At 37.2% G+C, this 25,291-nt stretch overlaps 4 protein-coding genes across 9 annotated transcripts in view; 1 reads left to right on the forward strand and 3 right to left on the reverse strand.

Annotated features, from left to right (window-relative positions):
* The window catches only part of lipia (lipase, member Ia), a 7,085-nt gene extending 1,699 nt beyond the window's left edge, over nucleotides 1-5,386 (forward strand). Inside the window, exons 3-11 of the mRNA XM_007557188.2 lie at nucleotides 1,604-1,983; nucleotides 2,084-2,192; nucleotides 2,556-2,657; nucleotides 2,771-2,860; nucleotides 2,952-3,119; nucleotides 3,239-3,328; nucleotides 4,624-4,732; nucleotides 4,837-5,010; nucleotides 5,123-5,386. Of these exons, the coding sequence (XP_007557250.1) occupies nucleotides 1,604-1,983; nucleotides 2,084-2,192; nucleotides 2,556-2,657; nucleotides 2,771-2,860; nucleotides 2,952-3,119; nucleotides 3,239-3,328; nucleotides 4,624-4,732; nucleotides 4,837-5,010; nucleotides 5,123-5,195 (1,295 nt within the window). The 3' untranslated portion in view covers nucleotides 5,196-5,386. The remainder of the gene's footprint in view (nucleotides 1-1,603; nucleotides 1,984-2,083; nucleotides 2,193-2,555; nucleotides 2,658-2,770; nucleotides 2,861-2,951; nucleotides 3,120-3,238; nucleotides 3,329-4,623; nucleotides 4,733-4,836; nucleotides 5,011-5,122) is intronic.
* A 116-nt stretch (nucleotides 5,387-5,502) lies between these two features.
* On the reverse strand, nucleotides 5,503-9,124 carry LOC103141518 (SH3 domain-containing kinase-binding protein 1). 2 transcript variants are annotated; one of them, XM_007557201.2, is made up of 7 exons: nucleotides 8,783-9,124; nucleotides 8,393-8,680; nucleotides 8,204-8,298; nucleotides 6,704-6,814; nucleotides 6,404-6,612; nucleotides 6,148-6,211; nucleotides 5,503-6,044 (listed from the first exon to the last, which is right to left on the reverse strand). In XM_007557201.2, exons 2-7 carry the CDS (start codon nucleotides 8,424-8,426, stop codon nucleotides 6,006-6,008), a joined length of 552 nt encoding a protein of 183 aa, XP_007557263.1. In that variant the 5' UTR covers nucleotides 8,427-8,680; nucleotides 8,783-9,124; the 3' UTR covers nucleotides 5,503-6,005. The 2 variants fall into 2 exon arrangements, with proteins under 2 accessions (XP_007557263.1, XP_016529691.1); XM_016674205.1 differs by lacking the exon at nucleotides 8,204-8,298 and having other exon boundaries at nucleotides 8,536-8,680; nucleotides 8,783-9,118.
* Nucleotides 9,125-10,574: 1,450 nt separating this feature from the next.
* Nucleotides 10,575-19,952, reverse strand: LOC103141533 (serine/arginine repetitive matrix protein 1). 2 transcript variants are annotated; one of them, XM_007557220.2, is made up of 10 exons: nucleotides 19,853-19,952; nucleotides 17,474-17,535; nucleotides 16,675-17,331; nucleotides 15,693-16,331; nucleotides 13,001-13,113; nucleotides 12,765-12,867; nucleotides 11,786-11,849; nucleotides 11,202-11,273; nucleotides 10,946-11,093; nucleotides 10,575-10,796 (listed from the first exon to the last, which is right to left on the reverse strand). In XM_007557220.2, the coding sequence occupies exons 2-9, from the start codon at nucleotides 17,512-17,514 to the stop codon at nucleotides 10,956-10,958; spliced, it is 1,827 nt and encodes a 608-aa protein (XP_007557282.1). In that variant the 5' UTR covers nucleotides 17,515-17,535; nucleotides 19,853-19,952; the 3' UTR covers nucleotides 10,575-10,796; nucleotides 10,946-10,955. The 2 variants fall into 2 exon arrangements, with proteins under 2 accessions (XP_007557282.1, XP_016529666.1); XM_016674180.1 differs by having other exon boundaries at nucleotides 17,474-17,542; nucleotides 19,853-19,950.
* Nucleotides 19,953-21,139: 1,187 nt separating this feature from the next.
* Nucleotides 21,140-25,291, reverse strand: part of map7d2a (MAP7 domain containing 2a) — a 16,308-nt gene continuing 12,156 nt past the window's right edge. For all 4 annotated transcript variants that reach the window (XM_016674210.1, XM_016674214.1, XM_016674223.1 and 1 more), the window contains 2 exons: nucleotides 23,507-24,191; nucleotides 21,140-22,798 (listed from right to left, as the gene is read on the reverse strand). In XM_016674210.1, coding sequence (XP_016529696.1) covers nucleotides 22,543-22,798; nucleotides 23,507-24,191 — 941 coding nt within the window. In that variant the 3' untranslated portion in view covers nucleotides 21,140-22,542. The remainder of the gene's footprint in view (nucleotides 22,799-23,506; nucleotides 24,192-25,291) is intronic.

Below are 25,291 nucleotides of genomic sequence, written 5' to 3' on the forward strand. Positions count from 1 at the left end.
CCTAATTTTTAAACTGCAATCAGTAATACTTTTATATCAGTAATGATTTCTTAGTTAATGTCAAGTTGTCATAACAAAGACATTTTGAATAATGTCAACTTTGTATTAAAAGTGTCATAATTTACCGAATGACGCTTTATGACAACAGTCATAAATATTCATGAAGGCTTATTCATGTTTATGACAGGTGTTATGTCATGTTTATGACAGTGTCATGTCAGTCTTATTCACCCCCCTTCAAATAAAGTGTTACCCAAGTTGTTTGTACCATTATAAACATTTTTAGGTCTACTTTAACCTAAATAAAAGAAATATGAAAATAATACATGAATTATATATAAAATAGCACTTTTTAATCCTGTCCCTCAAGTTTTGTTCAACCCCATAACAGCAAACTAATTCCTCCTTTTTATAAATAATGGTTCAGTCCAATTTCCTCTGCACCCTGGAAGTGACATCACTTAAGTCTCTTCATGCTCACACTGTAAAGAGATTCGAGTTTTAGGAAAGTTTCTTACCTATATTTGGTTATTTTTTACCCAAATATCGCCATCGTCAAGCTCAACCTTTCAACCCGGTTATGCATGTAAATGATATTTATTGTTGTTTGGGAAAAAGTAAAGAATGGTCTTTGAAACATTAATTTCTTGTTTTCATCATATCATATGTTGCTCCATACCCTAGCTGATGTGAACTTATGGCAACTTTTAGTGAAAATCTTCAACCCCGTAACGTTACAAAAATGGCGGTTTTGTTACGGGGTTGAACGTTGGACTATTTGTTAAGCCAGGCAATGGGTTCAACCCCATAACAGTCTGGTCAACTTTTACAATGGGTTCAACCCTGTAAAGCGATGCATTACTGTAAATTTTTTATATAATAACAGCAAATATTAGAGTAATATTTGTTGGACTGTATGCAAAGTTTAAAGAATGATTCAAAAACATAAAAAAGCCTGATGTAATTTTTGTTTTTAAGTGTATTTTCATGATTTATGAGAAGCGCTTTTACATCAAGTTGCCATATTCTACTTATCAGTCTAATTATTATGATACAGAAACAAATCAAATATACTTACAATTAGTTATTTTAATCAAGGGACAGGTGATGTCAAAGGAACTGGAAGAATTCATTTAATTTTGTTATGCAGTTATACTTATAGAGGAATGAAATAGTCCCGTTACGGGGTTGAATTTAAAGCAACCTGAGCAGCAAAGAAATTTGTATTAATGTTTGGGATTTCATGCATTAGGTGGGGAGACATATTTTCTTGGAGGTTCAAAGAGTCCTTCAATAGATGCAGTGTTCAAAAACACAATTTTTTGTGGTAGATTTTTAAGTAACCATAGACCCCAAAAGGCACTGAAATCAGAGAATCACCTTACTAAGTAGCTAAATACTAAGCATCATACATCAGCTACAAAGTAGCTAAATACTAAGCGTCATACATCAGCTAAATACTAAGTAGCTAAATACTAAGCATCATACATCAGCTAAATACTAAGTAGCTAAATACTAAGCGTCATACATGATCAAACATATCAAGATCTCCTGAAATAAAATCTTATCGTCTTTAATTTTTTTCTTTGCTTGTTTTTACTAGGATCCCCAGACCAAAGATGTGGGAAATTCACAGATCTAGACATAACTCATTCCATCATCGGCACAAGCCTCAAAATCAAGCTGCTGCTTTACACCAGGGACGATGTCAATTGTGGTGTCGTCCTATCCCACACCAAGCTGGCAGAGCATCCCGAGTTTAACATGTCCAACCCCACCACCTTCATCATCCATGGCTTTCGGCCCACGGGATCTCCCCCACTGTGGTTGAGCAACTTCACAAAGTGGCTTTTGGACAGGCAAGACATGAATGTTGTGGTAGTGGACTGGAACCATGGAGCTGCTAATATTAATTATTTTAAGGTGGTTGAGAAAACATACGAAGTGGCAGACAACCTCACAGCTTTCATTAACATAATGCAGGTACAAAGTGTCTCTGATCCTCTATAACCAAATCTGCTGTGCCTGGAGAGAACAACATCCTTGACAACTTTGTTGAACTTTTTTAAAAACTCTGTTTCAGGAGCACGGCGCTTCTCTAAGCTCGATTCACTTGATTGGAGTCAGTCTTGGAGCCCACATTTCCGGTTTTGTGGGAGCAAAACTGAACAGTTCAATCGGAAGAATAACAGGCAAGTTTTACATGTCAGGACATGATTTTATGTCAGTTTGATTGAGGGTGAGATAAACACGAGCCAAGATGAAGTGAAAACAAAACCTGCAAACAATCTGAAACTTGGTTGCAACAACTGAGTTTTAAAAACTAAGTGAATGAAATAGGTAAAGTCTCTTCTGTAGGTAATCTTTAATGCACGTTTTTCAGAATATCAAGCCTTTAGACTGAAGTCCTGATAGATTCATAGTATGCATGTGTTTCTGAAAAAGAACCTGTACAACAATGGCACAGCCTGTTTTGGTGCAATATGCTGTACATATTCTGTGCATTTACCTCTAAACTATTTTCTGTCTGGTTTGTACTGATGTGATCTTTGCAGCTCTTGATCCTGCCGGACCTACGTTCACTGACAAACCTCCAGAACAGCGACTGGACCCGACAGACGCTCAGTTTGTCGACGCGCTGCACACAGACATCGACTGTCAGCCGGTTTAATTGTTGCCTTAAAATCTTAAGTGATGTTTTTTTTTTTCTTTTCTTTCAAATGTGTCTTTATAGTGATGTTTATATGTTATATGTCCTATTGGTTTTCAGTTCTGGGCTTCAGGGCACCATTGGGCCACATTGATTTCTATCCTAACGGAGGAACAGATCAGCCTGGCTGTCCGAAGACTGTGCTATCACGTAAGGTTTGAGGGACTGGCCAACATGTGCTGCTGAACAGTGAGCTGTGATTTTAAAATGACAATATTTCCCTTCATTAACCCTTAAACAGCCGGTGGCTACTTCAAATGTGACCACCAGAGGTCAGTGTTCCTTTTCATGGACACTATAAATGATTCATGCCCCAGTCGAGCATTCCCCTGTTCCTCCCATGAAGATTTTCTGGATGGAAGATGCATGAGCTGTGACCGCTTTGGTGAAGCTGGTTGTCCTGTCTTTGGTTGGTGGTTTTATTGATGAACTTACACCTATGTTGTTCTACTGCTGTACTGGTACACAACAGTGTGTGTACACTGTGCTTAACATTTAGACTGATGCATATGTTTGTACTCAAATCAGGCTACGATGTTATACGGTGGAAGGACGTCCTCAATCAATCGAACCAAACAAAGTTCTACTTTAACACAAACTCACACTCTCCATATTGCTGTAAGTAATTTTAGTATTTAGCAGAATAACTAGAATGATGGAAAACAATGCTTTATCATATGAAAAGGGTGCATGTAAGTACATTAGAATGTCACAGAAAAAATGTTGTTTAGCAAAATGGATAATCATATTTAATAGAGAAAGGTATATTTGTTATGTTTATTTGAGTTTGTTTTTATAACCAGGTTACAGTTAATAAAAAGAAATTATTTTCTCAAATCACCATCTCAGTAGACGGAAGTGTGACATGCTCTAAAATAACTTGGTAAATGGCTGAGCTGGTATTGATTCACTGATTAATCAATACCAGGAGATTATGGCTCCCCAAATCTGAACCAGCTTGGATTTTGTGCTTCTCTGCTCCACACCCAGATTCTGGAATAATTTTACAAATGAAATGCAAAATTTGCCTTCAACTAAAAAAATGACTGGGTCACTAAGAGTCCAGTCATTTTTTTTCCCTTAGCCCAGTCCCCCAACAAGTAATTGTTTCTTAATATTTGAGGGTGAAGAAGGCACTGTAACAAACCAAATGTCTGATTTTTTTTTCCAAGCTACATTGTCAAGCCTGTGTACTTAATTCTGTAAGCAATTTCTTTAACAATGACCCTTGGTGACCTACCTTTACTGTGGAGGGTCACATTAATAGTTTGCAGGGCAACCCTCAATTCAGCAGTGTTTCATGTGATTACAAAGACCATGCTATACCACTTTTGTACTCAAATTCTTGTGTCTATTTTACATCAGATATATATTTTGTAAGAAGCTACATTTTGATTTTGATTTTCTTTAAGCCACAACCATCAAACTGGGAATAAATAAGTATTTTAAATACATCACTCTGTAAGGAATGAATAAACATTTTATTTTTCAAATGCATTCTAATTTACAGAGATGCACCCTCTTATAAAAATCTGATTTGAATCTGCACGATTTTGTTTGCGTCCCCACCTAGTGGCAGCACAAAGACTTTCATCAACGGCAGAAATACATTTTAATGTTCCTGCACATTCCTGCACATTGCTGAAAGCAGCAAAACAACAGTCACAAAAGGATGTGTGGGTTTTCTGCAATATATGTAGTTTTTTGCATTTTCCACAACATAAAACAGAAAAACGAATTAAACAAAGTTTTCTAGATTACTGCAGCATTGCATGTTTCCACTCTCCACAGATGTTGTCCACAATAAATAAACCATAACACGAGTACTACAGCAAAATGACAACAAAAAAAGTAGTTTAGTATTTGGTTTAGTATTTGAAATAATTTTGCATGAATACGTTCTGCTCTTTCAGTGACAAACTACAGAGTAGATGTGACGACTTGGAATCAGAAGGAACAGAAGGGATACATGGATATTAAAATCAGTGACGGTACTAATGAATCAGCGGCAATCATTGAACAGTAAGGCCTCTTTTTTCATACTCCCAGTGCTGCCCAAAAATCAAGTCCAAAAATTCTTCCATAACTTCTTATGTCTGTGTGTTTCTTTCTTTCTTTTTAACCAGTAAAGCAATCAAGTTCACGAAGGACAAACAGACCACAATGCTTGCTATGTTTGCTAGAAACATTCAGCCAGTGAAAACAGTCTCTGTCAAATACTACTCCGGAGTCGGGTGTAATTCCAATTCCAAGCTTCGGGTCCTGGGAATCCGTCTCACACCCCTGGATCACAAAATGAAGTACGCAATATTTACAGATTTTAGACCATTTTAACTGTGTCCGTTCAAAAAAATTATGTTTTACTTTTGTCTCCAAATTCATAGTAGCTTTTTTTTTTTTTTTATCTTGCAGGCCTCTTTGTCGTTACGACATTCTTCTTGTTAATAAGAAAGAGTTCACATTCAGGCCTATTCCATGTGCATAGACGCCGTCCTGAAATCGAGCTGAACCCTGAATCAAGAACTTTCATGAGGAAGAGTCCTCTGGTTCCTCAGTTTCTTTAAGGACTGGTTGGGAAATTAATAAGCATCCCAAATGAAAAGGCGCCACTCGGTCACTCAAGTTTTCTAAAAGGAAAAAATAAACAAACAAATAAAATGTGACATATTCTGTAAACTGTATATTTATTTCAAAGGAAAAAAAATGCTACATAGTTGTACAGGGTGTGCATAAATATTTTATATAAAGAAAACCAGGACTACATTCATGTTTCACTTTTAAAAAGTCGAACTAAATGCATTTTTATTTTCTCACTAAAAATATCTGACCTCCGAGTTTTATTTATATTTTATTATATTTTATATTAAGTGAATGTTTCTTCATTTCTTCGTTTCCTTTGATAGCTTCACCAGGATTCTAACTTCGTATTAGGATGCCACTGACTGACATTGGCTGACAGATAAGCTGCTGGTAGCGCATCAGAAAGACTGTTTCAGTCCAGCTTCTTCTCCATCAATGCTGGTTTAACTACTTTCTCCGTTTCATCTTATGATGGCAAAAAATATTTTTCTGTGTTTGAATGAATGCTTTTATTTGATCTTGCTACAAACAAAAATATAATAAGCACCTTCCTCACATCACAACATTGGTTACATTAGCAAAGAAATAATAAACTGTCCATTTTCCTTTAAAAAAAAAGCACGAAAAAGATTATTTTCATGGTCAGTTTCTTTAAAAAGTTACATAAAGCCTATGTAACAACAGAAACCCTTGCCCTTGATCCAATCCTTCTTGTTCATTTTGACATGTGTTTCTTCATCCGCTGGATTTCCATCTTAATCAAAGAAAGACACAGTACCAGATATGAGATATTATTTCTTCAAACCTAATTTCAGTTTCATTAAAGAAACTATTTACAGACTAAGATGTACTTCTACCTGTAGAGTTAAGCGAATCCTCTTCTCCTCATCAAGCTCATTCATCAGCAGCTTAATTTCTTTGCTGAAACAAAAGATTAGTTTTAAATAAAAAGTTCAAAAACAGTTCAAATGTATGTTGTTCTGAGCACTTGACAATAAAGGTATCTAACTATTTAAGAAATACAATGCATTACTTAGGCCTAACTGTCAAGGTAACATTTGCATTAAAGTAAAATGAATTGCCAAAATGCCTGTAAAAATTGTTTAGTCCTACTTGTGTTGACTCTTCATCTGTTCAAACTGGTCCCTGAGGTCTTTTAACTCGGCCTGCAGCTGTTCAACATTTGGCTTGATATTTTTCTCTGGGCTTCTTGGTCGGGGATCTGAGTTGAGGGTTGGGGGCACTGCTGGATTTAGCACAGCAGAGAGAGCCTTCGGCAGCAGCGAGGAGAAAGACTCCTTCGACATGTTCTTGTCTGCAGCCTTCGGGACATAAAACGGCAAATCAAAATTACACTTAATTTTCCAGTCTGTGTAATAAGTAATCAATAAACAGCATCCCATTAGGACTCACTTGAAGTGGGGAACAATTCTGACTTGTTTCCTGAGTGCTCTCTTCATTTGCTGAGGAATTCATTGTTTCACTTTGGTTTTCTCTTCTTTCCTTCTCAATCATAAATGTTACCTGTAAATAAAGTCTAGTTTGAGTTTTCTGCTACATACAACAGCTTCCATGATTATTTGCCCATCTGATTGTGCAAAATGCTTTAAAATAAATTTGACATTTGATACCACAGGAAGTCTGGACATAAAAAAAGATCCAACCTGTACTGTGAATACTTGCTTTCAGTATTCACTATAAAAGCAATGTTTTTAACTAAATCACAATTGTTGGCACCGCTAGCAATTCTCATAGCATACATGTGAGGGAAACATATGTATCCAATGGAGAATCAATTTTTCTCAGCCACTCTTCTAAATGGGAAAGATAAAAAAAAGTATGCCGCAAAAGGATCCACCTAACTGCGACTGAACTACACAAAACACATCTGACGCTATGCAGGTTGTTCACTCACTTCACCATGCAGGATGCTTAAGCTAATTTATTCAATAATAAGTACCACTTTCATTAGCCATGTTTTCTTGCTTTCATTTAATGTCATAATAAGCTGGCCCACAAATATTCAACAATATTTTTTATTAATCAATTTATGTCGGAGCAGCAAAAAGGGAAAGAATTCAAAATTAATTCATTTGTGTTTTTAATTGTAAAAAAAAATAAAAATATGGATGCTTATGACTTTCAGCTTGGAAATGATGGACTTGCGGCGCAAAAAGTTTGGACACAATCAATTTAGATCCTCATGTCATGCATTTTTCAGCACACTGACACACAGGAAGATGAGTATGACAGCATTTTTAAAGAAATAAATTCTCAAGAATAGAGCAGAAGCAAAGAAAAAGGCAATAAAACCAGTAAATGCCACCTTATTTTAGGCGGTGTAACAGGAAAAAGCTTCTCCTGTCCTACCATCACAAACATAACCATGTGAAATGTGCTTGAAACGTTAGATACCAGTATTACCAGCAGGGGTGCAAATAAGTGTTGTAATCTTGTTTAAAACAATCCTTAATGTGAGATTTTTCCCTTTCCTAATAATTGTACTCAAAGTAAAGGTTGGATTTCATGTCTGAGATTGTGCTCAGATTGATTTATTTTAAAGCCTTTCACACCACTTTAAGACAACCAATATTTACTTAATCAAAACTGAAGAGACATTGTCCCAGTTTGTCTTCAATAAAGTCGCCGAAGAGAATTTCGATTCTGGTCAAGTTATTAATTTCTGTGACAGAACTCATCTGTTTCTGGGCCTTTGTCACAAGTAAGGAGCCAAAGCAGATATCTTCAGCTGCAATACATGTCTGTGTGTGAATGAGGCGGCTCAGGAAAGCTAAATTTATCCCAAGGACAGTGGGAACACAAACACACCAGACACACTTTTCAAACAGGGCTGCAAGTTTTGAGAGCGGCGTTGCAGCACAACGCAAACACTTGTCTTAATTTTATACTTCCCAGAGAACGGAGCTCTGACTGTAGCGTCTCATCTGCAGCAGGAGCTCTCTGCTCGTTCAGACTCGACCATACAATGGAATCAAACTCTTCTGCGTCTTTGAGAGAAACAGAGGACAAATAATAAAAGTCTCCTTGAAGAGAAAGAGAGAACGTATTTCAAAAGTTTCAGTCCATAGTTGCATGGCTTACCAGGAATGAGCGCTGAGTTATAGCTGCCCATCATATCACAGTTGAGCACAAGCAGAAAAAAAGCATGGCTGGACTACATCTCCAAATGACAGGCGAGAGCGAGTGAGCAGAGAAGAAACATGCAGAAATCAGTGCAGCCTCACGTCAAGTTTGATGTTTCTTGGATGTAGAAATTCTTCCCAGTCCACTAAAGAGCAAACAACTCCATTTGGGACCATTAGTTCATCAGAGTAGTAGAATCTAAATGCCGGCGTGACTGTAGAAGCAGCTGTTCCTCATACCACAAGGCTGAACAGATGAGTAACAAACGTTGGCTTTAATGCAGAAACGAATTTCAAACTAATTGAGCTAAACAGCGAGAGCAATGAAGAACCCCGAGCACACACTCACCTTATTTTTTTACTGCGTCACGACTGATATGCAGCAGCATCTGAGGAAACTTGATCCCATCTTTTGTACTCCAATGCATGTTGTGATGAGGAGTGGTTCTGTCACAGCTAAGTTTAGAGCAGGGCAACAAATATCATGGGATGGGGGGGAGAAGGGGCGGGTGGCGATGGGGGCAATGGCTCCCACGGACTGAGAGACCAACAGTGATGATTAGATTTTAGTCTAGAGATACTGACGCTAATTTTTCCCCCTAAAAATTGTAAGAGGCTATTTTGTTATGTGGTTTAATATGAACTGAAACTGCAGTTCTATTTTTCAGGGAAAAGCAAAAAGCATGTTTAAAAAAATTAAGACCAAAAATTATCAGTTTCTCTGATTTTACTTTTTATAGGTATGTGTTTGAGTAAAATGAACATTGTTCGTTTATTCTATGAACTACCAACATGTCTCCGAAATCCCAAGCAAAAATTTTGCATTTATCTGCAGAAAATGAGAAATGGTCAAAATGACAAAAAAGACGCAGTGCTTTCAGACCTCAAATAATGCAAAGAAAACAAGTTCATATTCTTTTAGAAACAACAATACTAATGTTTTAACTCAGGAAGAGTTCAGAAATCAATATTTTGCTGGGAATAATCAGGTTTAATTATTGCACTGAACCTGAATAAGGTTCAGTGCAGTGGACTCCTAATTGTTTCCACAGCTGTATCAGCATCTTGCATCGACAGTGTTCCCTTTTAAAAACTCTATGAAATAATAAAAACACCCCAATTTTTATTTTAATGTACTTAAAATGATAAGGAAGCAGGCTGCACTTCACCGTCTCATAAAAGTTAGGTCAATTGCATCACCCAATGTGAGCAACCTTAAATGATGGCGTCTTGTGAAACTATGAATTAATATAACTTTTTCATTGTCACCACATAAACAGATTTTGATTTTATTGGCACATGAGGTAAAATGTCTTATAACCTAATTGTTTGAAATTTCTTCACTTTTTCTTATATTGCGGTGCTCCTTGATCTTTATGATGCCGTCCGTTTACTAATGTTCTCTCAAAATCCTCACACACCTGTATATATGCCGAGATCTTCCTTCACAGTTACATATGTTGAGATCAGGATGAGGCGTAGTTAGATTCCTGCCACAGATGTAACTTTACATACTGGCCAACAAGTCCGATATTAGTCTGAAAAAATACTGTACAGAAATGGGATCTGTTTATGAAGGTGTCTTGAACAATATTTGATGTGAATGGAAACTTTATAAGTAAATTAGATTGAATGGTTAATATAAAAATCACAAATTTCACTTTAAAAAAAAAAAACAAGATATGCTATTCAGACAGGAAAGAGTGAATAATATGCCCACTTTGAGCTTTATTTTATTTTGTAAACAAAGTAATACTGATCTATCAAGTCCATATCGAACAGATTTGTGAAAAAAAACAGTTACATTTCTAGTTTTATTTAGTGAATCTGACATGATCAGTACAAGTTTATAAAGTCACATATCAAAGTAAATGTTTGATTGCTGCTTGTAAGCAAAAAAAAAAAATATAGCACATTCGAAGTAAAACCAGGACTTACAAGGACTTTTAAAGCAAACGTTCCCAAACCATAATACACACACATATGTGTGTGTGTGTATATATATATATATATATACACACACACATATATATGTATATATACATATATGTATGTATGTATACATATATGTATGTATGTATATATATACACACATATACATATATATATATATATATATATACATACACACATATATTTTAAAAAAATAGGTAACAGTTAAAAACGTTGTAAAACTGAGTACAGCAGTAGTTAAATGAAGCGAATGAAACACCAGGGACAACATCTTAGAAGGAACAATTTCACAACATACAAGCTGATCAGGTATGAGGTGAAGCTGGACAGGTTTGTGCAGTCCACCTTGACAGAGCAGTTCTGTACTGGAGGTTTCAGTGTTTCTAAGCTCCACAATCACCATTTGGTGCCTATATATAAATAAATGAAAAAGAAAAAAAGCAGAATACAGTTTAACTGAATACAATCATTAGGAATTTACTTGCTAGATATTTCTTATCTAAACACAAAATACAAAAATATTTTAATACCAAAGTGTATTGAAATTTGCATAACTCACCAGTTTGTCGCTAGCGCTGCTGGTTGGGTCCTCTGCCGTAAGGCGCACGCTGACGCATCACCCTCATGTTGCGGTATTTAGACACGATGCTGTAGCTTTTTCTGAACACTGGTCTCTGATTCGGAAAAGGACGCGGCACTAAAGTCTCCTTTTAAAGAAATAAAGAAATCCAATTATTAGTCGAGGAGATTTATGACCTTTCTAGATATTTAAACAGGAAGTCAAAGATCTGCAAACAGTCAAGAGTTCCACATACCATCAGAGGTCTTCTGATATTTTCCGACATGTCTGGGCCCGTATTCCTTGAACCACCAGGGATCCTCGGCCGCTGTAATAGCAGAAAGTGAGCATATACATTTACACAATTCTTTACATGGCTAAATTCAACAATTACTATTGTGAGGCATTCACCACCTCACTAACAGTTGATGTATTTCTTGTGCTTTCTATGAACAAAATTAAATTTATAAATGCTTTTATTTTAATTAGTGTTGAGGAAAGGTTTAAACCTTGATGATTAGTTTATTAAATTAACTTTAAGATGTTTTGCTCATCACTATCTTTTTCAGGTCACCTGACCATATGTTGCCATGGAAGCACACCCTTAACACTGTTGGTTGAGAAGAGGGAATCCCAATGTAAGAAAAATCATTTTTAAAATGTATAATAAATAAAAAAAATTATGTGCTCTGCAACTTGGATCCTGTCTGATTTTTTCTTTTTGGTGTTTGTTTGTTTGCTGCCCTTGCCACTTTTAACCCCAAAGAACTTTTAAAAAAAATCTTACCCAGTCAAGCTAAAATATGTAAAAATTGTCTGCTTCAGCCTTTATTCGCTTACTTGTATTGGTCCTGGTCTCCTGAAAGACGGCCTTTCAGGTCTGTCATGCATCACATTGTCGGGTCTGGAAAAATAAATAATGATCAGATGTTGAAATGAATCATTTCTATTTAGTTACAATGACATAAAATAATTATGGTTGCATTATTTGTAAACATATCAACACAAAGTAGAGCACATCAGAGAATGGGGAAAGAAATACATGGCTTCATATTTTTTTCACAAATGGACCTGAGATGTATGTGGTGAACATGTATTTAGAGCTCCTCTTAGTGCAATTACAGCTGCAAGTTCTTCAGGTCTGCCTTTACCAGCTTTCTACATCTAGACTGAACTTTCTGTCCACGCTTCTTAGTAAAATAGCTGAAGTTCGGACAGACAAAGTTTGTTTTCAAGCATAAGGTAGTTTTCCACGTAGGTTAAAGAGTTTGACCAGAACACCTTCTTCCATGTTCATCTTGTCTCCAATACGGTCACAGCAAACAAAAAGTGTTATCGTTTTCTTAGGGTGATGGTATTCTTGTTGTGCTTCTTTCGTAAAGGTCAAAACAACAAAACGAAACAATTCAAGTGGGTGAGTCTACAAATTTTCCCCATCTAAACTCTGGATCTCTGCAGAGCTCTAGCTGCTTCTTTGACTAAAGTTCACATTTTCCAGACGATCAGAGTAGGTGAAAAGTCCAGTTTGCAGCTGGGCCACTTTCTGCACAACTTTATCCCTGACCTGCTGTGTTCCTTGGGCTTCATGATACTCATCGTTCTCTCATTTTCTTTAACAAATAGCTGGATTTATACTGAGATGAAATTACAAACAGGTAGATGATTTACTAATTAAGACGATTAGTGAACTTTTATTGATAAACTTATTACACACTGTTGAGATTTTAATTCATAAAAACGGCAAAGTATTTGTGCTACTGTCACTTCAAATCTGAATTTCAGACAATTAAGTTTATGTGTAATGTGATATTTATGGTACCTAAACACTCTTTTATCCACATATCCATGTTTTCTGTCTTCGGGTGATCTGGACTCGGTTGAGGGGCGTCTATGCGATGTGCTTTCCCCATCTGAACTGCGGTCTGGAGTTTAAAGAAAAAGTGTTAATACCTCAAAATTTCAAGTGTAAAAATCAAAGTTGAGTAAATCACGTTAACCCTGTTGACTGAAATTTGGTTTTTATAATACTCCGGACCACAGATGGAAACCACATACCTGTTCTCGACTTTGGGCTCTGACCTTTTGGAGGCGAGCCGTCTTTGGACGAGCTTGGTCCCGGAGGCCAGTGGGACAAAACAACAAGATCACGTTTCTCTATTGGAGAAGATCTGGGGAGGGACCAACAAGTCGACTTTTAGCTTTGCCGATTGATACAAGCAACAACATTATTGGCTTGTAGTGGAAAAAATATATACTAAGTGGAAAAAATATATACTACCCTGACTGGATTTTAGAGGTAATGCACAATTAATTAGAAAAGAATAGAACTGTTTTGAAGGCAGATATTATTATAGAGCAGAGGTATTCAACACGAGTCCTTGAGGTCTGGTGTCTAGCAACTTTTAGAAGCGTCTTTGCTTTAACACACCTGATTCCAATAATCGGGTAATCAGAAGGACTCTGGAGAACTTGGCTGCACACTGAGGAGGTATTTCAGCCATTTGATTCAAGTCTGTTGGGCAAGGGACATGTCTAAAAGCTGCAGGACCCCAGCTCCAGACCAGAATTGAATACCCCCGTCATAAAGCCACACATTACTTAGGTACTTACAAAAACCCAGGAATGTCCATGCTTCTTTACTCCTATTTTTGTAACCTGAACCAATCTGAGTTGTCTCCATTTATTCATCAATTGTTACAGAGGTCAAATCCAGGCGGGACGTTAAGGTACTGGACTGCATCATATCAAGTCTTCCATCTTCCTTTTTTACAATCACAGCATGGGTGTTTGGACACTGAACATCAGATGAATTTATCAGCCAATCCTTGATGTTTCTCTTGTTTTCTCCAGTAATGATTATCATTCCAGGGGCTCTTAAAAGATGTTTGTCTAAATGAAATTGTCTTGAAGACTTTTGCAATCTGAGGGAGATGGGAAAGGTTGATTATTTCTTCTTCCGAGTCAGAATGTCAAGACAGTTCACTGAGGACTTTGCAAGCCACTCGATAAATATATTCCTCTTCGGAATAAGCTGGTCGTTCATACTCTCGTTAGAGTTCTTCATCCTCTTCTTCTGGAAAGCTCATTTATGTTGAATAGTCATGTACGGTATAGGAGTAACTTGGGCTTTAGTTCTGCAGGGAGGGGTGGTTATATCTTGGTTGGATTAGACGGCATGAAAATGGATTGATTTCCATATGGCTTGATGATACGTTCTGTTTGAACAGATCTAGGTCACATAAGATGTGGAGTACAGAATAATGGAAAAAGACGACCAATACAAAATCTCTGTAAAAAAATACAACATGGTGGTGCGGTTAAGTGGTCCCCATGTATGCATCTCCATGTCTCAAATTAAAATACATCAGACTTGCAAATTTTCTTTTGGGTTTTCTCATACTTGTCCAGTCGATTATCCACAGTCCATTAAATTTTTGCCATGTAAGTTCTCCTTTGAGTATTTTTTTTGTGGTCATCTCTGGGTAGTTGAAATAATGCATCTCGAAACATCTGAGTTGAGCAGAAAAATCCAGCTCCAAAATGGTTAATATTTGGAGAGCATCTGAAAATATGGAGCAAGAGAAAATCCTGGTGAAATTCTTATAACTCAGAAGAAGCAGAGCCCTCCATCTTAAACATGACATATGAAGTCCAAATGGTAGGTTTTGTGATTCCTCTTCAATGTATGAATTCTGAATGGTACTGATGGTTAAACATCAAGCTTTCACACATCAGCTGATGGTAAAGCTTTATAAATGGGGACTGGGTTACTGATCCTTCTTGGGTGATTCTTCCCTTTACTTGCTTTTCCTCTTCTTTAAATAGACATTTTGTTTCTTCAAGAGGACAATATATGACTATAATTCCAGAAGTCAACAATTTTTTTAAAGAAGTTTTGCTTTGCCATGGTTATTATTTTACACTTAAACATAAGCATTTGTTGCATATTCCATGGACAATTGGGTCATGATTAAGAATGCATTTTTTTCTTGTTGGGAATCTCTTATACTGGCATGCATATTATGGGATTTTTCCAAACATTTCTTGTAATCTTTTAAAATGGCTTGCTGTCTCTTGGCTATGGGCACATTTCAACTTATGGTATTAATTGCAGATTGATCCTCACTCATGGGAATTTGTTTTTCCAGCATGCCAGTTTCTTGAAAGATTAGTGTCTAGAAGCCATGAATACTTGCTGGCAGAGCACAGCAAGCAATGTTGATGCATCTCTTATTCAAACCTTCATTTATGGCTGATTGACTTCCAGTAATTTACAAGCTGTAGAAGATAGTTTGAGTCATGGTTACATCATCCTGAGTCCTCTCCTTGCCAAGCACAAATGGAGTTCACAACTGGAGTTATGCAAGTTTGGGCTTTTTAATGAGACTGAAGAATTTTCCACAGCATGCAGAGAGGCTTTAGGCTCAGAGAGGATTCCCAATTTCTCCTCTTCATAGGGTTACTTTACATTTGTTAGGACTGACAAGCCAGCTTTAACAATGTGGTTTGTAATTGGAGAATAAACCTTCTCTTCATCCAACTTCAGAGGTAGGTATTTTGAGACGTATGTAGCATGCAGTTTAGGGTGTCATTTCAGAATAATGGTGGCTTTGGCTGTTGCAAATTTAGCTCATGACATCTTCACTTTCCACTGCTGGCACCCTTTTCACACATTCTTTCTTGACCTCTTAATCATCATCATCATCATCAAGCCCCTGCGAACAGTGCTACAAGGAGAATACCATACCTGTGTTTGCTCAACGACCGGCGTGATTCCACCTGTTCTTTTCCTGTGTCAGAGTCTCCTGAAGATTTGCTGGCTTTGTCATCCTCTTCTGATGGAGACTGTTGTGGTTTCAGCCTTCTCGGTTCCTCGTTTTTTAAGGGATCAGGCTTCATCTGGAAACGTCTCTTCCTGATGGCAAGAACAGAGCTGACATGGCCCCGTGAAGCAATATCGCCCAAACGAGGTCTTGGTCTTATAGTTGGAGGAATTCTCAGCCTCATGAGAGATGCTGCTCTGAACCCCCGTCCCCTGGTTAGGTAACTTCTACCCCTAAAGGAGAACGGTGGGCCACCAAATGGCCTGGGAATACTCATCAGCTGGGGTCTCTCTCTCCTAGGGTACTTCGGGTTGCCATAATACGGTTCAGGGCCTGAAGAGGGCATGCTGATGTTTGATATTCTCCTCTTGCGGGGTCCTGAAACATTCCTCTCAGGAAGGTTCCTGTAGTGTGATGATGGTGGTGGAGGGCCGCTTTTCCATGGGGGGGCTCTGTAGGCGGGCGGGTGAGGGGCATCTTGTGCCCTCTCTCGACTGTGGGATCTGCTGCCTTGCCTCTCCATGGGACCGCGTTGCCTCCTGGAATCTTGTTGAGTTGACCACCTGCACATCCATCAAACAATAGAAAAATCATTATAATGACAGATCCATTGCCATTTTAAGTGGGACGCGGAAGGTTTAACTTTTATCTTTAAAGGTAGGCCTCTTTGAAGCCATGACAGAATGAAACGGGTAGGGGGAAGGTACACTTTCAGAGATCAATTACAGAAGTAATGCTCCTCTTAATCCCATTTACATCAGACCCAATTTAATCCCATGTAATTAATCTAATCGGGAGCAGGGCAGAGCTCATCATTACAACTTCTGTGACTTGGAGAAGTGGCCAACCTCAAGCCTCCTCCTGACATAATTTTACCCAGCTTGGGGTGGTGCTTCGTGCTTGTACCTCTCTGTACATGAGCCTCTCCCTGGCACCTCTCTGGGGCTCCTCTGTGGCCCAGAGGGCCGATGCTCTCCATTGTGCAGATGAGAGAACGATCCAGGTTCATTCCAGCGCTTCATGCCATGACCTGACTGTTCATAGGCTCTTTCTCTTGGATGAGGATCTCGAGGAGAAAAAATTGACTGTCTTCTGGATCCCCTGAAAGATCCTCGGTAGGGAGGCGCAGATCCTGGTCTCCTGTCAGCTGGGTGGCTACGAAAATGTCTTGGGGAAGGTGACCTGTGACCTGAAGGGTGGCCGTGAAAAGGTGGACCCCTTTGACTCTGGTGTATGTGTCCAGGGCTGTGAGGGGATGAGCGATGCTGAGGGGTACGGTTCAGCCGCAGTGGAGAGTGCCTGCGATGATGATGTTGGTCCATTTTATGAGGGTGGGATTGGAAGGAATCCTGACTGTGAGACCTCCAGTGACTAAAACGTGGCTCCCGATGAGGTCCCATTTCAGGAACCCTTCTGCCCACTGGTGCTGGTCTGCCTCGTCCTCTGCCTCTGGATTCTCGCCAGTTAGGAGGGGACTTGTTAGGATATCTCTGGTCGTCTCGTCGACTCTTAGAGTTTGGGTTGTAACTTCCTTCATTGTGTCGATGAGAATCTTCATAGGGTCTGATCGTGAACAAGAAATAAAAAGGTGGTTTGCAACAAATACTTTAAATCCTTTCGATTTAAGAATAATAATCAGTAACGAATATATAACAAAATACCCAAAAGAAAAACAAACAAAACAACATCATTTGAAAGTGGTTACCTGGGCTTCAAGCGTGGTGGTCCATAATGTGTTCGCACCATCTTTGGAAGAGAGTGTATAACCTATGGACCGATGGTGAATAAAAAAAAATTATGAAATTATACTACTGGACTATTGCAGACCTTTACTGAATGAGACTCTTCTATCACAAAGAAACTCTTAGATTTTAGTTTGAATGATAAATCAATGACAAAAATTGTAACATTTCCTTTAAAAAAAAGTACCAGTCAATTAGTTTTTTTTTAAATTATTGTCAGTGTTTTTGAAATGAATAGTCTGCCAAAGGTTAACTATTCAGAAAAAATTAATCAGAGTACAAACTGAATATCATTACTGCTGGGTATCTGCAAGTTCCAGTGAATTTAATTTAACACTTTTGACATTAATTAATATCTTTATATCAATTGGTATATAAAGACATTTATTCTATTTTTTTATGTTAATGTTTGTATTAACATTTAAAAATAAACCAAAAAAATAACCTGAGTCAGTTAACATAATAATTTACTAAACTGATAGAGAATGGATAATGTTAGCTAACGTAACAATAATGTTCATTGAAAATTGGGATAATTTAATTTATGGTTTCTTCTCCTGGTAATCAGATGGGTGCTGTCTTTCATTACAGGAAAAGTCAAGTCCTAAAAAGAAATACAGACAATTTTAACTCAGCTGCCAGTCTCCAATAAACTGAAGCTGAACAATGGTTCTTGCTGCCTTGGCAGCAAGCAGATCAGAATATTCACCCTAAATCTTAGCTAGGCAAATCATTCATTTTCAAACCTATTGTAATAACCTTTGTTCAAAGTTCTTGTCTCATCTCTTATCAGTTGTACTACTATAACACCTAGTCTGATTTGTCTCAAGGACTAGACTGGGGATTCTGCTACTGAGTGCATCTTCCCCTCAAAAACATTGCATCTGCTTTAAAAAGTGGCAAGTTATAGAATCCTTTTTGATAGCATAAACATACCACAGACATAATTTGTTTTTGTTTTGTTTTTTAAACTCTTGTTAGCAACATAACTGGGGCTTGTCTGTAAAATTTTAGTTAGACAAAACATGTTTGATTTCTAAAAAGCATTTCACAATAAACTGACATTTAACAACTGAAAAGGCAAATTATAAAACTGACTATTTTTTCCAATTAATTATTTCTTTAGAAAAAAAAAGATATTTTGAACATTATAGTTTCAATGTAAAACCAAGACTTATAAAATATCCCATGCTTTCTGAATTGAAAACAAACTTTTTAAATGTTTTTTTTATCTGCATAATTTAATTTTGCATCATTTAAAAGAAAATAATGCAATTCTTTCTAGATGCAATATTTTAAGTAAATTGTTTAAATTTAAATACCAAATAAAATAAATTTTTACCATGCCTTAATTTAGCAAAAACAATAGATAGATAGATAGATAGATAGATAGATAGATAGATAGATAGATAGATAGATAGATAGATAGATAGATAGATAGATAGATTTTATTGCAGACTCAAAGTTCAAATCACATAAAAGAATAATCAATAAAAAAATAACTAAAATAAAAAAAGAATAAGAGTACATACAAAAAGCATAAAAAGACGCCTAACCATTCAGGATACAGAATGCAGTCATACCCATGTTTTCAAAATACAGACGTATATTTCACTGGACTACTTTTAAAATTAGTCAACAAAATGTTAGTCAAAAACATGTTACAAAATGGGCAATAAAGCATTTTAGGAAACATTCCAACTCCCAGTTATTTCACGTCCAACGCAAGGAACTGCATACTCGGTCAGCTGTACTTTCACTCAAATCTGTACAGGAACGTCCTATATATTAGTCACAATCGCCATCATCAGTAGCGATGAGTCCTCGTTTTATGCGTATTTAAAATGTCACCTACTGTAATTAATTTAAGCTAAATTTATCATCACCAAGGTAAAATACTACGAAGGAACCAATGTGCTCAATATGGTGGCGGCTTATTATGTTTCTGCTCTCATTATGGTGACGGGGGTAGGGCAGTCTTCGTTTCCATTTTTAGCTTTCGACTCTGGACAGCTGTTAAAATATATCCCATGACTCTGTGACGGAATTTACGCTGGTAAAGATGAAAATCAAACCCAGCTTGCTTGCGGCTAGTTTAAAGCTGAAATGTTACGTTCTCTTCAACAATAACCGTTACATATCGAGCTGATAGAAAGCTAACAACGACTAGCCGTTAATTTAGCTAATGGAAGCTAGCTATTTTAACCCTCGACGAAACGGTATTCACAACTTTCATGTGTGTTATTTAAATATTTTCACACCATGTTAGACCTAAAACAGAAACGTCCTTTTGTTTCTCTGGCAATAAATGAATATATTGCAAGTAAAAGTGTGCAACTTACCAACTGCCAACCGATATCTAAGATGAAAAGCTACGTGCGACACTGATAGGCTTTAGCTCGCCTCATTCCAACGTATTTCGACACAAATGTAGACAGCGCCACCTTAAGTCTGGGAGGAAAATCTGCGTGTTAATGCCACTGCCGCAAAATCGATTAAAATACTTTTCTTTTGTATTATTCTCTCTAAAAGACAAACACCAAAATGTCAATAAGAAACTCATTAGGTTTTAGTAAAAATAGAAGATAGACTATTCGTATGTATATTACAGCAACAATTTTTTATGAATTGTATTGGGATTCCAAATAATAAACTAACAATGCAAAGCACTTTTATGGAGTAGAATGGAAATGACAAATAATAGAAGACCAACGAAATCATGAAAGGCAAGAAGGCAAGGGTAAAATTATGGTGAAGAGGGGTTTGGCTTTAAAACAACATCCTAATCTTTAACTAAAAAAACACTGCTTTATTTGCAATTAACTTTAAAATAATCCATTATTTTTTTCTGTCTCCCACTTGATTATGCAATACTTTCTAACAAATCACCTACACCCAAATAAAATACACTGAGGCTTGTGTCTGTAACGTTACAAAAGGTAAGTTGAAGTGTTACTTCAAAAATGCAACAAATCTTAACATCCATATACCAAAAGTTTTGTTTATTTTCTTTACTTATGTAATTTTGCATTTTTGCAGTTATTTTTGTGGAATTGTTCTGCTACCCTTGTGTATTTCAAACACAGAGACACTCTTAGACATGTCGTGCCTCTCTCTTTCAATACTGCTTTATCTCTGCAATTTCCACATCATTCTTCAGTCATAACCAACAAATTCTTCAAACAGGAAATAAATTATCAGCAAATAACTGTTCTAATATCCAAAATAGTCCATAGTTAAGGGTTGACAACAGAAACTAACAATTTTACTGAACTAAGGTAAGAGGGCTTGTCATTGTATTTTGCCCTTTTATTTAAATAACTTAATATTTGCTATATAGTCCAATATAATTCAATGATTGAATTTGTGTAACATAATCAGAAAGATGAGTGAGTTATATTTGCACTATGAAATTTATTAGAGCTTACAGATCTTGCTGGATGCAATCAGTTTCACTTGTCAATAATTTTGTTCTTTGAGCTTTTGTTTTTCTAAAGATGAACTTAGATAAGCATTACAATGTAATTGCATTTTGAATTTGATTACATTTTCTTTAAACTACCAGCTTGATGAAAAACTCACATTAACACACACAGAAACTCAAAATTCCTATTGTTACTCTTTATTTGTTATATTCCTCTTGGATTACATAGTGATGACCATGCTAACCATGCACAAACAAGGTCTACAGTGTTTGCATAATGTAGGCTGACCATGACACAATTGAGTTATGGTATATGAGCAGACCTGAAAATAGTATTTTTCTACATCCATGTTTTAGTTAGTAGTCAGAATGCACATGTTTATAAGAAGATGATTTAATGTGCAAAACAGTGCAAATGCAATGGTTATGCTATATATGTTTTCACCTGGGTAATATCACCTTATAACTTTTGTGTTTAAGAAGTTTAAATAGCTCAGGAGCCTATAGTCTATTTCCAAGAATGCTGCACACACTTGCTGAAAAAAAGAATAATAATAACATGAATAACATAAACCAGTCACTTCTTGTTAAGGCATGTTTTTCTAAAACTTCAATTCCAAATCTGGAATATAACACCTTCTATGGTTTATTATTTCACAACTTGCTCAAACAGGTTTTTGCTGAAGCAGGATCTTGTTCTTGCACTGGACAGTGTCAGTCCAAAGCCAGTCTTTTGATTCTGCATGACAGATTTACCAAAACAGTGTCTGACAAAGCAGGTTGCTGCTACACATTGCTTTTAAAGTAACAGGAAGTTTTCTCAGCTGTCAGAATTTTTCTCTGCTTTTATTTTTATTCATAAATAAAGGGTGCCTGGCTTGATTATTGTACCATCATAAATTCACCCATTTCACCTAAAAATATATAGATATATATTTTAATGTGCCATTGTTTGAAAAGTGGTGCAACATCTTCTTGTGACAGCCATAATTTTTGCTCTGTGACATGCGCTTAGGGGAATTATTTCAATAAGTGAACAGTCCCATGATAAGGTTTTATAGGGTGAAGAAGAGAATGGTTCTACCAGTTTGGGTGGAGTCTTACTTTCATACTTTCATTCATTAATACATGCATAGATAACACAACTTGACACAGCACATTTCTCCACCAAGTCAGTGAATATAATCTAAACATTCAGGAAGATGGCAGAGTTTGAAATGCAACAAGAATAGTCATTCTTAATAATTCAATATTGTGTCAGGTCTATGAGAAATCTGTGCAATTTGTATCAAGCTAATGCAAGAAAGGAGACCTGCGTTTTCTAGTTTCTATCCTATCTAGAACCCTGATATTTAATGTTTGTTTGATTTTTTTTGGTTGTTTTCTACTTTGTCATATATACAAGCACTTTTGAGTCAGCCTACATATTTTTGTCTTTTAAATCAAAAAGAAATCATTCACAGATAAATTCACAAGCTCCATCATTAGCTTACAGTGTGCATTTTTCAGTCAGTCTCTATGGCTCGATTCCTGTAGCTACAATCACACAGGTTGTAAAGTCATAGAAGAAAGTGTGTACAAGCAGAAGAGGAAGAGCTAAACAGACAACTAGACGCTTAGCTTGTTTGAGGATGGGGGTGCTACCCCTATGAGCTTTGAATCTGTCATTGGACTAACAACCCCGCGTATCAGGTTCTTGTTGCAGTCGCCTATGGTGCTCTCAGAAGGGAGCTTTGTGTGTGTGACACTCCCTGTCAGGTCCATCAAGTCCTTAAGAGCCTGGTTGTGGCTCATGAAACCCTGTTCGATTTCATTATTTGGCGAATACTCAGGGATGGATATTAGTTCCTCCTTCGAAGCTGGGCTGAAACACATTGTGAGAAAGAAATAGAATTTAAATGCACTTTAGCTGCTTAATTTTCCTGAGGCAACCTACATGTTGTGTCATGTCTCAATGGCACACCCTAATGATAGCGTAAATACAATCAAGAGCATAGAGCTACTAAATAATAGGGGTGCACCGATTGCAGTTTTCTGGCCCGATTACCGATCTTTTAAGAAGCTTGAACCGCTGATTCCAAATTTGACCAATACCAAATGTGCAGACATGACCTGATGAGTGGGTGTATCAGTCAAACCTCTATCACAGCAGAGCAAAAGAGGACAGTGGTTGTTTTTTAGTTATTTGCCCAGGTCTATAAGATCGGTGGAAAATCGGCTTCACATGTAAGTATTGGCTGATCACCCATCTCCCAAAATTAAGGAAATTGGGGCCACTTTATTGGTGCACTCCTACTACTAATTTGACCTTAGCTTAAAAACAGATTTTCTGTGACAGCCTCAGAGGTTTGTTACAAAACATTAGTAATTAAACAACATCAAAGACATCACAAAACGTTCTTGAGCCATTTTGCCAAGAAGATTGGGCAAAAATTTCAATCGCTAGATGCGCAAAGCTTGTTTGAGTTTGTCCATAGTATAAAATCAAAGCAAATGCATTAAAGTTTTTGGTTCTAACACAAAGTTCATAGATTATTAATACTTCTGCGAGGCACCGTAAGTAAGGACTCACCTAACATCCATCGATTGCACACCATCACAGGATTCAGTTCTTTTCACATCTAACGGCTCCAGCTTGATGACTGGTGGTGATAAATGGACCAACGGTACCATCGTCAAAGAGGATCTACCAACTCCATCGACAGGCCCCTTTTTGGCCTTTTCCTCAGCTGAGATTGATGCATTACTTTGCTGTTTGCTTCCTTCAGAGGTCGGATGGCTGCATTTTAAGGCACTTCCTTCACCCTTCACCGCTCCATTCATCACACTCCCCTGTCTTTGCGTTGCTTTAGCGGCTCCTGTCAGTTCAGTCGACTCTGTGTGAACTTGTGTGGTGATTTTGACAATGGATCTGTGGTGCGTGTTCAGATTCAACTCCATCTCTCTGCCCTGCTGCTTCAATGTGCTGGCGCTGGCCTCTTTGCTGATTTGGCTGCCACAGTTCTCTTTACTGGTTTGTTTTTTCTCAGGTCTCTTTTCAGGAACACTGAGTGCCTGTGTGACTGGGTGAGTGTTATTTTGAACTTGTTTACTCTTATCACTGTCCATCTGTGCTGCTGCTGCTGCTGCTGCTGCTGCCTCTTTCTTGAGGGTAACACTTTCCTTTGTTTCAACCTGCACCATTATCTCTTCTTTTACCTGAAACTCAACCTTTTTGCTTGCCTGCTTGATGACATGAGCTTTGGTAATTACATCCCCTGTGAAAAATACAAAAACATTACAGTGGACTTGAAATGTTCTTCCAATGTCTCTGGGTATTTCTTTGATCTTGGTTAAAAATGCAGAGCTTATAAAAGTAACCAAAGTCATGGAGAGAGAGCAGGGATCGAAAATAGCCTTTCTTTCATTATAAAACTCAACAATAAAATTGTGTTAAGTTGCACATTGCAGGTCAGTTCCCTCCACCATGCTGCCAAAATATTTGAAGGGCATTTCGAAGAGAGCCCTGGCTTTACAGTCAGCTCCCATGATACAGCTATGCAGTGAGGGATGTCCAATCAGCATCAAGAGGAAAAAAAATCCTTCACTGCTGCTTCTTCACCTCCACAGGGAGCCACATTTAGCATGCACAGTTATTAGGCAAGTAGCTTTTCTGACATGAGTAGCAAGTAAGAAAACCATCTATTAAAATTATTAAACTCAAAGGCATGCAGTTTTGATTTTGACCTGTAGTGGATCTCAAAAGTTTTCGCACCTCATTTAAAATGTCACTTTTTTCACCTTGTATACTGACATATATCATTATCTGAGAGATTTGGAGAACCTTCGAAAGGCAGAATGAATAAATGTTGCTTAGACAAGAGGTGGAATGCTGATTGACTTCTAGCAAATAACTGCACACTTTTACTTTTTCTGTAAACAAATTCATAGCAAAACAAAAAGTTTGATTAAAAAAAAGTAAAAGTGTGCAGTTATTTGCTAGAAGTCAATCAGCATTCCACCTCTTGTCTAAGCAACATTTATTCATTCTGCCTTTCGAAGGTTCTCCAAATCTCTCAGATAATGACATATGTCAGTATACAAGGGGAAAAAAGTGACATTTTAAATGAGGTACGAAAACTTTTGAGATCCACTACAGGTCAATTAATCCAATAACAAAAATCAAAACTGCATGACTTTGAGTTTAATAATTTTAATAGATGGTTTTCTTACTTGCTACTCATGTCAGAAAAGCTCCTTGCCTAATAACTGTGCATGCTAAATGTGGCTCCCTGTGGAGGTGAAGAAGCAGCAGTGAAGGATTTTTTTTCCTCTTGATGCTGATTGGACATCCCTCACTGCATAGCTGTATCATGGG

This window comes from Poecilia formosa, unplaced genomic scaffold (genome assembly GCF_000485575.1).
Source record: "Poecilia formosa unplaced genomic scaffold, Poecilia_formosa-5.1.2 Scaffold3, whole genome shotgun sequence".
Classification (NCBI taxonomy): domain Eukaryota; kingdom Metazoa; phylum Chordata; class Actinopteri; order Cyprinodontiformes; family Poeciliidae; genus Poecilia; species Poecilia formosa.